Source organism: Cajanus cajan, chromosome 9 (genome assembly GCF_000230855.2).
Source record: "Cajanus cajan strain Asha chromosome 9, NIPB_CcT2T_4, whole genome shotgun sequence".
NCBI classification, from domain to species: domain Eukaryota; kingdom Viridiplantae; phylum Streptophyta; class Magnoliopsida; order Fabales; family Fabaceae; genus Cajanus; species Cajanus cajan.
In genome coordinates, this window is record NC_138525.1 from 55,405,448 (window position 1) to 55,422,793 (window position 17,346).

Consider the following 17,346-nt stretch of genomic DNA (forward strand, 5'->3'; position numbering starts at 1 on the left):
AAAATATGTGAAATATTTTTTTTTTTTATGGATCACACAAGGAAAAAAAAAACCTTTGTCATGAAATGAGAGCAATTTTTATTTAATTATTTTTTGGTTTTACTTTTATAAAAGTAAATAGTTTTTATAATGTCAATTAATGAATATATTAAGAAAACAATAGAATAAAAGATGATTTTTTTAATTTTTCAGTATGTTTAAAAGTCTCAAATTACTAAGAGTAGTTTATAAATACTCTCCCTTCTTAACCTACCGAGACGCCTTTTAAAGAACAAAACTATGATGACTCAACGAGTGTCAAAGTCGAGGCTAAGAATAGTTTATAAAGACTCTCCCTCCTTAACCTAACGAGAGGTCTTTTAAATGACAAAATCGTGATGGCCTAACAAGTGTCAAAGCGGACAATACCTCGATAAGAACACTAATCAAACTTATTTTTCTTTTGTTAAAATCCAAAATTTTATAATTTATTTATTTTTACTCACTCCTCTACATATTTAAAGAAAGAAATAAAAAAATCCTTACTTCTTTTTTTCTTTTTTTTTGTTATATATATCAAAATTACATAAATTTTCTACGATATTTTTTCATTTATCCTTTTTTTTTATCTTTTTTGTTTTCTCTTTATTTTACTTTTCATCCAAACAAGTTAAATTTTCTTTCCCGATATATAAGTTGAGTTATCAAATTATTTTAAGAAAAATAAAAATCGAACTCAACATTAAATATGGGTGACAATTATCTTAGCAAGACATATTTCCAAGTGCCAAAAGCACGAGACATCAGTGTCAGACTCAAAGGACAAACGACATCGAAATATCAGGGTTTTGGCAGGGTCGCAGATTCCTTATTTGGTAACCTTAAATAATCAAAAAAAGATAGTAAGTTCCAACCTTCGTTTCCATTTCTCCACATCAAAAAGCGACACGTGCCCCTGTTCCTTCATCGTACCTCGTATACATGGCGAGTACTCGGCGAGTTTTTGCGCCTTCATACTAGTTTTTGACACTCATGCCCTTCACTTCACATATACATATGGGATCAGATAATTAAGATAACTGTGAAATGCTACGATTCTGATTAAATTAAGCTAAATTAAATAATACCCACTACACCAACTAACCAATCATGATTCTTCATGCTCTATAATGAAATGCTTATAAAGAGCACTTTCTTCACGTGATTTGACCTAAATTATGGAGCAACTTGCATTTCTTTCATTACAATAGTCAATTTAGCATGGGTCTCTGCGCGCCTTATCAATCCTCGTCCCACAACAAATGCCAGCCAATACAGAAATTATGGGTATGTTTGTTTAAATTTTTAAAAGTATTTTTGTAATAAAATTAAATAAACATTTTTTTATTTATTATTTTGTTTGTTTAAATTCTTTTAAATAATTTTTAAATAAAAGAAACAACTCTTATCTACTTCTAAAATATTATTTTTTTTAAAAAGACTTATTAAAAAATATTTATTTTTTAAATTTAAACAAATAGATCTTCTATTTTTTGTAAAATATATACCAATTATGGATATGTTTGAGAATATACTTTTATAAAAATACTTTTAAAAGAGTAAGATAAGAAAGAAAAATGAAATAAATTTTTCTATAAACTAAAATTAGTTTATGTATAAGTTATTTTGTAAAAAATTTCATCCATTAATTTCCTTAAAATTTTATTTTTAATTTAGACATAAATTAGTTTTAACTTATGAAAAAGGTGTATAATGATTTTTCTTTTTATTTTTTTAGAAGTGCTTTTCAAAAAAATTTATCCAAACAAACCTATATGTAACTAAAAATTCATTTCATGTGTTTACTATCCTAAAATTTATAGTGTTTAATTTGTTTAATTTTAGAAATTTGAACATATGAAAAATTCAGCGAAAAAAAAATAACGCTCTAAACAAACATTAATACCTAATTAACAATATAGAAAACCTATTAATTAAAACATAAATACAATCATTTATGGCCAAAGGATAAGCACTCATGCTCAAACAAAGCTTGGATATAATATTATTTTACCCAAATTATGGTGTCCCTTCCAAGTCACAAGGAATAAGCAATGTTCACAAATTAAATAATCCAACTTGAACGATTCCTTCATATAATGATAAACATATTAACAAAATAAATGTCGTCAGATTATTAATTATTGGGAGAAAAAATTGAAGTATATTTCATTAAAATAAAATGATTTAATAGAGGTTAGGGTCAGTTCAATTTGATAAAAGAAAAGGAAATAATGTAATACTTACTTCTTCGAGGAAAATAGTGCACACAATATTTTGCTAATATATTTTTTTAATAGATGTTAACAATTTTTTTTTTTTAAAAAAGTTAAGTATCATATATATGAATTGAGAAATTCTACGGTACCTACTATAATTGTGGGGTACCGAAACGTTCATTTTATTTCTATTTTTTTTTATTGTAATTACTTGTTTTATTTAATATTTTTAATAATTTCTCTGTATAAATTTTTTTATATCTTTATATTATTTATATATTTTTTAATTTATATCTTAATGTAACATCTATTATAATTAAAAAGTTTAATATTAATATTTTGTTAATATGTTTTAGTTTTTCTTTGATGATAATTTTTTTTGAATTTATAGTATAAATTAGTTTTTCAGTTGTATTATTTGTTTTTTTATTTTAATTTTTTTTATAATATTATTATAATTTTTTGTTTTTAATTTTTTAATTTTGTTACATATAAACAAAATTTGTTATGAAAATTAACCTTTTGATTATTTTTTTTGAATTAGTCTTCTTGATTGATTCATCTTATACAAATTTTTAATCTAAAATTTATGTTATTTTAAATTTATTTTTTTAAAATTTATTTGTTCATATAATTTAATGTACCAAAATCCTTCAATTTTTATAGGTACCATAGCAGCTCCCATATGAATTTCTTAGGAGAGAGTACATGCATGTATCACACACATTTATTTTTCTTCTCTTGTCCTTTTTTATTTTGGCATTGTTTGTGAGGTGATGATTTTGGCTCAATAGTATTGATACAAACACATAAATATTGGCCTCAAGTGCATGGATTCAAACACATAAATATCAGGTTGCCGAAGATTCGTCAAAATTTTTACTTTCAATGTGTAGCTGTCATGGAAAATATGTATTTTAACACAAGGACAGAAAACAATGTAATACTTGAATCTTTGAGGGACAATAGTGTAAAGAATGCCACCATAAAAATCATGTTGCCAGCACTATAGCCTAAGAAAGTCTTGTTAAGGTTGCTCGATCTCCCTCCCTATAACTTCAATTTATTTTTTTCTGTTTTTGTCCAATCGTAATCTAGTTTCTAATGACGAAGTAGTCAACGACTAGTCTAGCACACACGCTTCTGCCTCAATGTCTCTTAATGGTTGTCCACGATGCTCTTATGGAAAACAACAATAGAAGGAAGACACATTTGACAACTAGAACATCCAATTAAACATTAAGCATAAGGAGTACATCCAAGCCGAAGATAATCCGACAAACTTCAGTAGTCATTGCATCAATGGGTAATTCTATAACTTGTATCTTTTACTCATCATTTGTCGGATTCTAGATCCCGAGTTCTTGTGCTTTCAATCACTTAGCAAGTAATTAATTCTTTACTTTTCTCAAAATTGTTACAACACAAAATATCTTATCATATTATCTCTACCGATGGTTCTAAAATTTAAGTCAAGGCATTGGTCAAGCCACAAATTTTCTTTCATTACCCCTTAATTTTGTTTTTGTTTTTTTCCCTAATATAACTAGAAGATCATTATTATTATTATCAATCGTCTTGCAACCAATAAAAGAACATGAAATATGTTGTAATCCAACTTCAATACATGTTCAATTACCTCAAAATATGACATATTCATATATGTGGAGATTGTCTTTGGCCAATGATATATGTATAGATTTAGCTACAAGCTAGTGATACTGTTATTTTACATAGTACTTTTATTTCCTGTTCTTCTGTATAAAATGTGTAGCAATCAATCATATAACCGTGTAAGAAAATATGTGTATACCTCAACAAATTTCTCATTACATTTTCTTTTGTATATATATTCTCATTGCATTATTATTTTTTTTAACAATAGTTTAGTTTCGTACAAGTGTATCTCCATGGGGAGTATTAGTCATGTCAATGAGGAAGAAAAAGAATAAGAAATTGAAGTTGTGTGTTAACAATTGTCATCTGAACAAGATCACGATTAAAAAGCAAGTATCCATTAATCATAAAGGACATGCCTTAATAAAATTCCCATTGCATATTGTTTGTTAGTTCTCCCAACCACTACGGTATTATAGAACACTTTGAATATCCAAAATTTGCCAAAAAAAACAGATTTTAGAATTTTTATGCACCTTAAGAACAAAGATTGAGCTCCCAATCCATTCCATTTTATAGAAAAGATGACATTATCGATTCTAATAGTTGTTGGAATTAACTCAACAACGCAGTAGCAGTTTGGTTTCTCCCGATCGAGTTCTGATGGAGGACAAAAGGAATAATGATGAGGGTGGGTCTTGTTGGCGAGGTGGTAGTGGCATACTGGCATATGATATGCAATGAGAATTGAGGAATTCTAGAAGTGTCCGAACATATAAAATCACAAAGGCACTTTAGTTTTAAGTAAGATTTTAGGATATGTTCTGCAAGGTCGAAAACTGTAGATGAGAAAAGTTTGAAATTTGAATTGAAAAGAGAGTAGAAGGAAGGGAAAATTGAATTTTTGTTTATAGATCAATTTTTTTTCTCTTTCTTTTTTATTTTACTTTCTCTCTTAGTAAATTAGGGTGACAAATGAATGAATATAAGATAATTTTTCAGATGAATCATAATGAATTGGATAAAACCAACCCATTGATTTATTAAAAATTCACATAAAAATCAAATTCATATCTAATCTATCTATGAACAATTTTTTTTAATAAATGAATATTCAATCTATCCATAAAAGTAATATTTTAGAAATTAAATATTTTTTTTATAAATATTTTGAAACATTCTTATACAATCTTTTAAAATTTATTAGATTTTTTATTATGTAAAAATAATATTTTAAAATCTTAATCTAATAAATATCACATATTGTATTCTAATGAATTTTATTAAAAAATCAGTGAATGAATCATTAACCATCCATAAAATAAAATGAATAAATTGAATTTAATCTAATCTATTATTTATTTTTATTATAATAGATAAATTAAATTATGAATAAATTGGATGGATAATGGATAATTTGTCATCCTAAATAAACATAAGAAAATGTATAGTTATATATGTTTTATTTTCTCTTTATGTTGTTTACTTCCAATCAAGCTTATCATATAATTAATAATATTTTAGTTTAAGCCTTTTGATTTTATGCAATAGTTGAGAGTGATCATTCATATTCTCATATAACAATTAATCATTCTTACATTCTACCATGGTATCCTCATACAAACAACACTATCTATGCATTAATACATATAATAAAGAAAACATCTTCTTCTTTTATATACTCAATTTTGATTTAGAAACAAAAAAATTACTCACCAATTATCTTTATTTTTAATTTGATTTATTTTAAAATAAATATAGAAACATGTTATCTTAGTTAATTATTTTTTATCTATAATGATACACAAAGATGATATAATATTTTTACATACACATTAACTTTAAGATATTTTTATTTATCATGGTAACGTCACATCCTCAAGTTTTAGTATAGAAAAATTTAATTATTTTATTTTATTAATTTTTCCATAATCATAGTATCTAATATTCTATATATATCCACGCAAAAAGCATTTAGCGGTGCAAAGTTGAATGTACGAAAATGTACTGTAGAAAGCGCTTGGGGACCGGGACATATTAGACAATGTACAAAGATGGCGATTGTGGTTTTGGCGCTACACAGCGCACTCCTGGCGATTATTCGAAAGAAGCGCCATTTCCAAAAAAAGCAATTACGGTACGATCTACGGCATGCGTATTCGTAGTTCCACGCGTCAGCGTAGCAACGGTGGTCGGCACGACTTTCGAGGAACATATAAAATGAGCGAATCACCTCTCGGACACAATAATCTGATTGGGCCACGTGACACTTCAGAAAAACCGCTAGTGGTTTCGCTCGCCCCAACCAGAGCGGTTTCACTGCACCACCAAAAAGCGGTTTCATCACTTTCCTTATATAGCTAGCTCGTGCTTCTGATGCGCATTCAGCGCTTTGTCTGTTATAACCAACGCCTTCATCAGTAATCACTCTTTTTCTCTTTCTTTTCTTCTCTCTTCACCGTTTTTCTTTTCTCTTTTTGTTTTTTTTTTTCTTCCTTTTAAGATTCACTTACGTTCTCGGAAAATCAAATCGTTTTTCCTGCGTCACTATGTGGATCGACGCGTCTTCTCTCTTCCAACTACTGCGTCTTCTTTTGATTTTCGGCTTTTTCGCTTTCTTTTTATCTTCTTGAAATCGTCGAGTTGAAGTTTCGTTTCTCGATCTGTTTGCAGCGAAGTGATTTCGATCCGATTGTTAGGGTTTGGTATGGGGAGAGGAAAGATCGTGATAAGGAGGATCGACAATTCGACGAGTAGGCAAGTGACGTTCTCGAAGCGAAGGAACGGTTTGCTGAAGAAGGCGAAGGAGCTTGCGATCTTGTGTGATGCTGAAGTAGGAGTTATGATCTTCTCCAGCACTGGCAAACTCTACGATTTCGCTAGTTCCAGGTGCTTAGATTCATCCATCGATCTCTTTTCCATCGCTTTTCGTCGATTTGACTTTCAGATTTTCTGCTTCGATGTTGAATGCTGTTTGTGTGCTGTGTTTGTTCGTAACGACATTATGACTTCGTTGCCGAAGATGTTAGGCACAAACTCTGCATATAATATATTTGAAAATACATTGAGAAGCTCTCAAATGAACTTCGAAACTTGTATCTATATTTTCTTAGTTAATTAAATTATCAGTAAGGAGAGCACTTGGTTAGGTTAAAGATACAGATGGTTTTCAATTAGAGGAACGATTGCGTCCCGTGCTTACTCAAATGCATTTTTCAATATATATGTAGCAGTAGCACGATAGAGTTAGTACTATTGTTGGATTCTCCGGTTAGTAGCGAGTATTAATTAGTGGTTCCCTTTCTCTATAGTTTTTTTTGCTGGAGGTTTTAATCAATGTACAGGTGACAGGATAGTTAATTAATATTATAGTATAGTAATAAAAGCGATTATATAGTTGTGTTGAGTGAACTATCCGTGTTTTCTTCAAAGATGCAGTGGCTTTAGAAATTAGAACAGTTGTGTCGGATGAAAAAAATAGGGGCGCGTCCTAGTGTAGTACTCTTATTACTGTTCTGTAGAGGCCCACGCTAATTACTGGAAACCTAAGTTATGACCACAAGATGTTTATCGGTGAGATAATGAATCCGTTTTGTGGACGTGTTGATGAGAGTTGAATGAGCTCGCGCGTTTAGTGTAGTGGGTTTTTTTCAGTATGCCAGAGTTTGTTAGAGGAGAACTAAAAACGTGTATCTGGTGAGCTGAGAGTCGTTTACTGTTGTTGAACTTGAAGTTAAGGTGAACGGTGTGATTCTTTCCTCTGAAATTTGGTCGTATTTTTTTATCTGTAGAGGAATTTTACCATGTTATTTATTACTTATACATGCCAATATAAGCTTGTCTGGACATATGGGAATATATTTTTTAACACCGAATATGATAATATACACTTAGAAGAGAGAAAAATAAAAGAATGAATTGTGACGGATGTAATAGATTTATGATATAATAGGAGGAGAGAAGGAGGAAATGTAGGATATGATTGATGAATTTGAAATATTTAGGGTGCAAATATCATTACTCTTCTTTGATTTAGATTTACATTTACTATAGTGGAAAACCACCTATTAGCACGGGCAAGTTGGCTTCCATTTCCTATATATCCGGCTGTAATACCTCATACACTGCGTATAACCTTTTTTTTTTCGACATGTCATATATTCCATTAATATTTATTAATCCTTAAACTTTGAAAAAGAAAAACACACATGAAATTAATTAGTTTCTGATCTCTAAAAAAAAATTTAAAGAAAAATATTTAATTTCATATATTTTTTTAATTTGAAAATTAAATTCATCAATATAAAAATACAATGACCTTAATCACATCTAATTAAAGGTATATACATGAATTGAATTTTTTTTTTATTATTATCTCTTCTTTTTTTTCACATTATTTCTTCCTCTCTTATATCTTTCTCCCCCTAGATGTTAGAGTTAAGGTATCACAAATCATTTTATCTTTTCTTATATATATCAATACCCAAAATGTGAAACCTCATTTTTTTTTTCTTTTCTCTTCTCACCCATTAAGTCTATTGTTTCTCTACATTTCCATCTTTGCTAAAAGGATATGTGAAAAGAAAAAAATATTCGTTATGTATAGGAGTGAAAATAGACCGAAGAACTTTATCTACCTATATTTGATATCCATTTAAATATCCAAGACTTAAGTATGTAACTTATCATAAGATTTTTTAGGCCTATTTTATTATTTTTTGAAAATCTGACTTGACCAGTTGATTACTTAAATGCCTGTTTAATATAAAAGTTTTTAAGTAATTATGGTATATTCTCAAATTGACCAAAATGTAAAACAAACTGGAAATTAAGAAATAAGTTAATTAAATTTAATAAGGTTTGAGTTTAACTTGTTTATATTATATAGAGTTTAACAAAATCTCCATGATAATTTATTCATTAAAAGGATATTTTTCACAAACTTTTAAATAGGCTATAAATTTATCCTTCAGTAACTTTCTTTATTTTTATTATTATTATTATTATTTTATATTTCAACATGTTTAATATTTAAATAAATATAATAATATTATGATTATTTAATTAATATAATGATATATTATATTAATCTCATTTTAATATATTATATATAAAAAAATAATATAATACTAATATTACTAAAATATAATTTATATTTACTTAATTAGATCAACTTATTATATTTAAGATTCTTTGAGCTTAGAACCTGACTTTTGAACCAGATACGCTTTTATAAAATCTTTGAACAAGTTTAATTTTTTATTTTTAAATTTAACATAATCTAGTCTTATGTAGCTAGGCTAACTTGTAAACACTTGTCAAATAATCTTTACCTATTTTCGCCTCTAATTATGGATAACAGTAACACCCACCGAGTGCAATTGCAAAGTGGTTGGATGAATGACTTGTTGTAATTAAAACCAACTTATTGAGTAAGCACTTATCCCAAGTTCAAATAGGAAACTCATCATAATATAGTATTGGTCTAGACGAAACAACACTCGCTATTTTTTTTTATTTATTAATCCATAGGAGAAAACTCTCACCTTGCATGTTTGAGATCCATAGCGAAATTCGGTGCTATTCTCATGTGACTGTGTAAATTTGTGATTAGAATAATTTTAAACACCGTAAGTTAATATTAAATGTGTTTTTTAAGGATATATTAAATTAAATATATTTGTTTTTAATTAACACCGTAAGTTAATATTAAATTTGCATTTTTTCAATATTTTTTTTCTAACATTATTGCATTTTATTTTAGGTGAATTAAATTATAAAAAATGTATAAACTTCTACATAAAACAAAACTTCTAAACAATGTCTTTAGCATAATGCATCAAACAATAATTAATATATATATATATATATATATATATATATATATATATATATATATATATATATATATATATATATATATATATATATATATATATATATAAACAAACTCCCATATACATTTGGAGGCACTAAACTTGATCATCTTCTCCATTATAAGGTCTTTGCTTCGCGTATGACCCTATAACTTAGAACCATTTCACTCTGCCTTAGGATCACTCTCTAGAGAATACATTCTACCTCAAGCCTTCCTCCTTGGGGGACCTACGCTTAGAATGAGAACTTCACTTAGTAATGACCCACAAAATGAAAACTACTATTTGGAGCTCTTCTGCTTAACGTGGGTATATATCCCTGCTTAGCATGGGACTCGCATATCAAACACAAGTCTTTAGGGCTCTAGTACTTAACATACACATTAGCACGCTTAGCGTTTGATCCACAAAGTATTCTCAAGTATAGAGTCTCGCCCTCAGTGTGGCTTCATTGCACTTGGCACAGTTCACCTGACAAACCCGTAACATTATATATGTTGTGATGGGTGCACGATCCGTAGATCATGAGGTCTCGGATCTACTACTGACTTTGAGCCTTCCATTGCCTCTCAAGTCTCAACCATTCCCAATGATGCCAATTATAAAACTTCATTGTTAATAATGATCTCTTAAGCATTGCAGATAAAATATGTAAAAGTCAATACCAAACGAATTAAATATCAATTAAAGAATAAGTCAAATATATTCTTAATAATTATATAGCGTATTTTTATAAATTTTATAAGTAAGAAATATATCATAAAACTTAAAACTGACAAAAGTCAAATTTGTCGAGTTAATTCGAACTCCTTTAATAAATTATAGGATTTGGGTTCCAATTTTAAGCCTAAATTAAATATGATCCTTTTTTTTAGCTTAGTCCAATAAAACCCATGTCATAAACAAATTTGCATTAGGCTAGTCCAATTGAGTCACCGGCTGCTTATTTATTTATTTATTTTAAAATTTTAATATTTGATATATATTGAAAAGTTAAAAGGAAAATATTAATAGTCTAGATTGAGATATCTAAAAGACTAAAATAAATCACATAATTAATCAAATACTAAAACCTTTAGCTTATTCATACAGTCATTTGTGTAATCCTCTTGTTTTGGGATTACATTGGCTAGTCAAAACTTGCTTAATCCTCTTGTTTTGGGATTACATTGTGGCTAGTCAAAACTTGCTGCAAACTAAGAGTTAATTATCTAAATTAGTAGTCAAAACTCTCACTCTTAATTATCACTTTATATGGTTAAGTGATTTAACTCTAAACCATCAAATGTTTTCACTTTAAATTTTATAATGTTGATTTTGCATATTTGATTTTTAAAGGATGAAACATACGTTATAAATTTACACTTCATACGTCTATGCTACTAGCTAGTGTGTCATATATATATATATATATATATATATATATATATATATATATATATATATATATATATATATATGTATGTATGTATGTATGTATGTATGTATGTATGTATGTATGTATGTATGTATGCATGTATGTGTGTGTGTGTGTGTCAAGATCTGTTGATATTATGGTGTCAAATTAATGAAATGACACATTTAATAATATTTTATTAAATACAAATTTAATCTATTCAACTATTATATTTGATGATGTTACACTCATGATCATGTATATCAAATTTTAAATGATTTGAACTAGTTTAAATATCTAACAATATATATAGTTTTTAAACTTTGCAAAAATAATTTATTTATTAAGGACTCTTAATTGAGCGATTGAATTGTTGAAATTTAATATTAAACAAGAGTTATTGAGTTAAATAATTTTATCAAGACTTACTCTTAATATACTTTGTGGTTGGGGTATTGTCTTATATGCTACATCAAAAAAGAGTTTTTGTTACTAGATATATATTGTGGTTTGTGGTTGTGTGAGAGTGCAAATCTATGAGAAGTTATGGCAAGGAAAGACTTGATCTTTAAATTTGTCCATCAATGACCCACCTCTTTTTCTTGAGAACTTACTTGGTGTATACTAGTTCATGGTCTATCGTATTGTTCAAGCAAGCAGTACTATTCACGATGGAAGTTGCATAAGACAATTTAATTGAGAGAAAAAAAATTTAGAGAGAAACCAAGGCAACAAAATATGAGATAAAAAGTTTAAAAGGGGTAATTTCTCATCGTGGAAATTAAAGATAAGAGCAATTTTGTGAAAAGACAATTGTCTTAGTGTAATTGAAGGTAGACCCGTAGATATCATTGATGAAAGGTGGCGAGAAATGGAGACAATGTTGTTGCCAATTTACATTTAGCAATGGAGGATTTAGTTTTGTCAAGTGTTGTAGAGAAAAAGACTAGGAAGGAGATTTGGAACACTCACCAAGTTGTAGAGGGTCAAGTCACTTCACACTAAAATATTCTTAAAGAGAAAACTCTCAAAGTAGATAAAGAGAGGGTGAAAAGATTTGGAATGATCAGGAGGAAGACCATTAGACTTTATTTACAGCCTTAGCGGGATCCAAGTGAGAAGTTCCCCACCGATGTAGGACTTCTTTTTCAAACATTTCTCCCACTTGAATTGTTTGAACAATTCCACCTTACATTTTCAATTTGATAGTACTAACTCTAGCAATTTCTAGGGCATGATTGTTTCCCATGAATACACATCCTCCCAAGATTGGTTCATAAGTGGAAAACTAGTATCAATGTGGAGCCATATGTCGAGTTGCACCTGAATCCGATATCCAACAATCATAGAGTTGTCTTCTACCTCTATAACTCACTACTACTTCACTATACAAAACTTTCGCATCATCTAAGGTACTCACAACGTAACCTTGAGATGTTGATGTTTTGAAGTTCTTTTCTCTGCTCTTTTTGTGCCGGCAATCTTTCTTTACATGCCCTCTCATGCCACAATTGTAACATTTGAGATTCTTTCTTCTTTGAGATTTTGATACACTATGATATTGACTCCCACTAAGGCCATGTTCTACCAATCTTCTCATCATTGTTAACATTTTGCTTGTTTAAAAAATTTCAACCTATCTTCCTTATTCTTTTGCTTGGATTCTTCTTCAAGAATAGCTCCAACAAAACCTCAAAGGATTGATGGATAATGTCATTGTTATTTATTATGTTGACGATGAGTTAATCATACAAATTTGGTAAACTTTGAAGTAGAGGTTTCACATATTCATTTGCTACTATGTTGAAATATAATGTAAAAATCTAAGTGAATAGTGTATTCAGATTGTTGAAGTAGATGGATTCACTCATTTGAAGAGTGTAGAGTTTTCTTTAGACTTCTAGTTTCTATGTCTTATTTCTATGTAAGGTATCCATTTCTTCTTACATTGCTATCATCTATAGATAAACATCAAAACTCCTTAAAGACTCTTGAAAGGTTGATGGTTCTCCTTCTTACTTAGAAGACAATATGCATTGTGACTCGCCATGACATAGTCTGAGTGCTAAGATGGTCTCGTTATCTCACATCTTGTTTGTTAAGCTTCTAGAAGGTTGAAAAACCATTGGATGTAAATAGGTTTACAAGAAAAAACGAGATGGAAATGATCAAGTGGAGTGGTGTCATGCAAGATTGATAGTTAAAGGATATGTTCATAAAGAAGACATTGATTTCAATGAAATACTCTCGCCAATTGTTTGATTGACTACAATTAAAGTTGTTATGGCCAAGAGTGTTGCATTTGATTTACAACTTGATGTAAAGCCTACTTTTCTTCATGGAGAACTTGAAGAAGAAATATATATGCTCTAATCGGAAGGCTTTAAAGAACAAGAAAAAAAAAACTTGGTTTGTAGGTTGACTAAATCTCTGTATGGTTTAAAATAGGCGTTGAGATGTTGGTGCAAGAGATTTCATTATTTCATTATTAGCATTGGTTACAATAGATTGGGTTCACAACATTGAACATACTACAAAGAGTTGGATGATAATGATTTCATTATGTTTGTGTTGTATGTGGATGACACGTTGGTGGTAGGTCCCAACAAAGATTAGATCCTAGAATTGAAGGAAGAGTTGGCTAGGGAGTTTGATACGAAGGACTTGGGACCAACAAATAAGATTTTAGGAATGCAAATTTATCAAGACAGATAAGATAGTGAAACTCTTGCAACACTTCAAGATGCAAGATTATAAGCCAATTTCTACCCATTTCTTGTCAATTGCAAATTATCCTCAAGTATGGGTTCTAGCAATGAGGTGAAGAGGAAAGAAATGCCTTAAGTGTTGTATGCATGTTTTGTATATACCATGTTTTGTATAAGACTAGACATTGCACAATCAGTGAAGAAATCAATAAGTTTATGGTAAATCTTGGTAGAAAGCATTGGAATATTGTTAAGATGATCTTTAGATATATCAAAGGAGCATTAGATGTTGCATTATGTTTTGAAGGATCAAATTATTTGTCAAGGGCTATATCTAAATAAAAGGAAATATATTACTGGCTATGTGTTTACACGTGCTAGAGGGGCAATAAGCTAGTTATCCAAGTTATAGACTATTGTGACTCTATTTGCTATAGAAACTGAATACATGGCAGCTACCTAGGCATGCAAGGAAGCAATTTGGATTCAAAGGCTAATGGAAGAACTTGGGCACAAATAAATTGCTTTACACATTGCAAGGAATCCAACTTTCCACTCCAAAACAAAGTACACAAACATACAATACCACTTTGTTCGCGAAGTAGTAGAAGAAGGAAGTGTGGATATGAAAAAGATTCATACTAAAGATAACCTAATATATGTGATGACAAAGTTAGTCAATAGTGACAAGTTTACATGGTGTCAATCCTCATATGGCCAATAAAAAACATAAACAACATGGAATGACAAAGAAGAAAAAGTGGTGTAGGAAAGAGTGGTGTGAAGATATGATTAGCTTAATAACAATCTTCAAGTGGGAGAATTGTTAGAAAAAGAAGTTCCACATTAGTGGAAAATTTTCACTTGGACCCTACTAAGGTTATAAATAAAGCTTAATGATTCCCTTTTAATTCCAAATTTTCCTCTTCTCTCTTTATTTACTTTTTTCCATAATGAAATATCGGATTCTTTGCAATGTGGAAGATACTTTGACTGTCACAATACATAGTAGTCTTTTGTTGTTTGTGTCCAAGTTTCTCCATTAGCCTTTGAATCCATATTGTTTTTTTTTGCATACTTGGGTAGTTGTAATGTATTCAGCTTCTATAGTAGATAGAACCACAATAATCTGTAACTTAGATAACCATCTTAATGCCCCTCCAACAAGTGTAAACATATAACCAATAGTAGATTTTCTTTTATCCAAATGACCTACAAAATTTGAATCGACATAGCCCTTGATAATAAATTTGGATCCTTCTAAATATAATGCAACATTTGAGGTTCCTTTGACGTATCTAAGGATCCTTTTAACAATATTCCAATGATCTCTACCAAGATCTGCTATAAACCTATTGATTGCTAACATTGTTTGTACAATGTCTAATCTTGTACAAATCATGATATATACGAGGCTTCTCACCAACCCCTTATTTTTTTAACTAAAATCATAGGACTAAAGACTTACACTAGGTCTTACAAACCCTACAACCAACATGTCCTTCACAAACTTCTTGATTGTATGCTTTTGATTGTGGGATATCAATATGGTTTATAGTGGTATATGAAACCCTACCTTTATCTCTATTGAATGCTTACATCTTTTAGCTATAGGCAATTCAACTATTTCTTGAAAGAGTTCAACACATGCTTCCAATATCCCCTTGAATCCATCTACCCTTCCTTGCAAATCTAGATCATGAAGTGTTAACATTTATAATTCTATATAATACGCTCCATTCCCCCCCTTTTATGCTCCCTCAACATCACCTCAAGGATGCCACCACTCTAGATAAAGATAAATCCCCCTTTTAACTCTCCCTTTACTCCATTCACTTTCATCTTCATCACATACTCTTTAAAATTAGCCTTTATATTTCGAAAACCCTTCAATCACTCATTCTAACACCACATCAACCTCAAAAAATAATAAAAGTCTTGCACTATACTTATAGTTGATAACTTTAACTCTAAATTTCTACAAACCCTCATATTTTGAAATTCATGCCCATCACTCATTTCTACAACATATTCTCAACATCTTAACAACACCACGAATAGAAAATTATGAGATGATCTTGAATCTACCAAGACAATCACATTCTTACCCATGATTGTGCCTTCATACCTTCAACAACTTCATAGAGGTCATCCCTCATCGTGCTCCTCATGTTTAGTTGCATTGTTTATCCCGTTATCTCTTTGAACTTGATCATTCTACTAAGATATACTACATCTAAGGGTGAAAAATGAATCCATTAATTCACAATTCATCAAATTCATTAAGTAAATACATTGAATCTATCTATTACAATAAAAATAATTAATGGATCAAAACTAATTCATCCATTCACTACTTTTTTAAAATTAATTAAATTAAATATGGAATGTTTATTGATTTAAAATTTTTGAAGACTTTTAACATAAAAATAAAAGCATTGTGAATTATAAAAAACTAAGTAAAAATGTAACGATTTATAAAAATATAGGTTAGATTTTTTAAGTGATTTTTTTAAAAAAAATTAAATAAATCAATTAATTTTTTTAATCCAATTCATTATGATAGATTAAAAAAATTTCAATTCATCCATTAGTTACCCTTAACTACATCTTGCAGAATTTAGATAAAGTAAAAATATCCCAATTCCAAATGACTGACATGTTTATCATATACATAAATAACATTCCAGAATAGGTATAGTCGTGAACATCACTTAAAATTATAACAATTTACTCCCCTTGCGAAGAGAGGTAATTTCGAAGTTACACAATCCTAAAGACTGATTATAATCGCTACATCAAATTTTTATTTTATTTAGTAACTCTTTCCTACTGAGTCAACTACTATAGGAATAAAATATTGCTTTCTACTAAATCTTATTCGTTAGACATGTGAATTAGTTTATAAATTGATAAAAGATTACTGAGGTATAAGTATTTCTTCTTGCAATACTATCCTATTTTATAGGGTAATCCTATTTTCTTTTGTTGAGTGTTTCAGTCAACAGAGCACGTATCTTACGCATTTTGATTTTGAATGACATTTTCCAGCATGAAGTCAATAATTGACCGATACAACAAATCAAAAGAAGAACATTGTCAACTCGGGAGTTCAGCCTCTGAAATTAAGGTATTTATAAATATCTTGCCAATATATTCTTGGGAGTTTACGACCAACACTAGAATTACTTAGGGAGTTAAGAGATTATCATGTAAATGCATGGAACATTAGAAATGCTAGAATGTGAAGAAATAAATGACCGAAAATATTATTTGTAATAACATTTGCAGCCTCAAGTTTGCTAGTTTCTTCATTTTTCTTTCATTAGTATTTATGACATCATGACACCACATTTTCAAGTTCAAGAAAAAGCTTGATCATTATTTTGGAGGAAGCAGTCCATATTATATTGCGAATCAATTTATATTCTCTAGAGTATTGATGACCTCCTTCCAGCCAATTTCTTTCTTAAGTCCTAAAATCTTCAGTAAACCATGACAAACTCCTGAGG

General features: G+C 29.4%; 1 protein-coding gene across 14 annotated transcripts in view; it reads left to right on the forward strand.

Annotated features, from left to right (window-relative positions):
• The first annotated feature begins 6,135 nt into the window (after positions 1-6,135).
• The window catches only part of LOC109819152 (MADS-box transcription factor 23), a 28,272-nt gene continuing 17,061 nt past the window's right edge, over positions 6,136-17,346 (forward strand). For 11 of the 14 annotated variants that reach the window (XR_014429674.1, XM_083063729.1, XM_083063731.1 and 8 more), the window contains exons 1-3: positions 6,136-6,274; positions 6,528-6,743; positions 16,886-16,964. Coding sequence is in view for 10 of the 14 variants with exons in the window: in XM_083063729.1 (XP_082919855.1) it covers positions 6,231-6,274; positions 6,528-6,743; positions 16,886-16,964 (339 nt within the window). In the remaining 4 variants the exon portion in view is untranslated. Of the gene's footprint in view, positions 6,275-6,527; positions 6,744-16,879; positions 16,965-17,346 lie in introns of those variants that run through there. The other 3 variants (XR_014429673.1, XM_083063735.1, XM_083063737.1) reach the window with 1 other exon arrangement.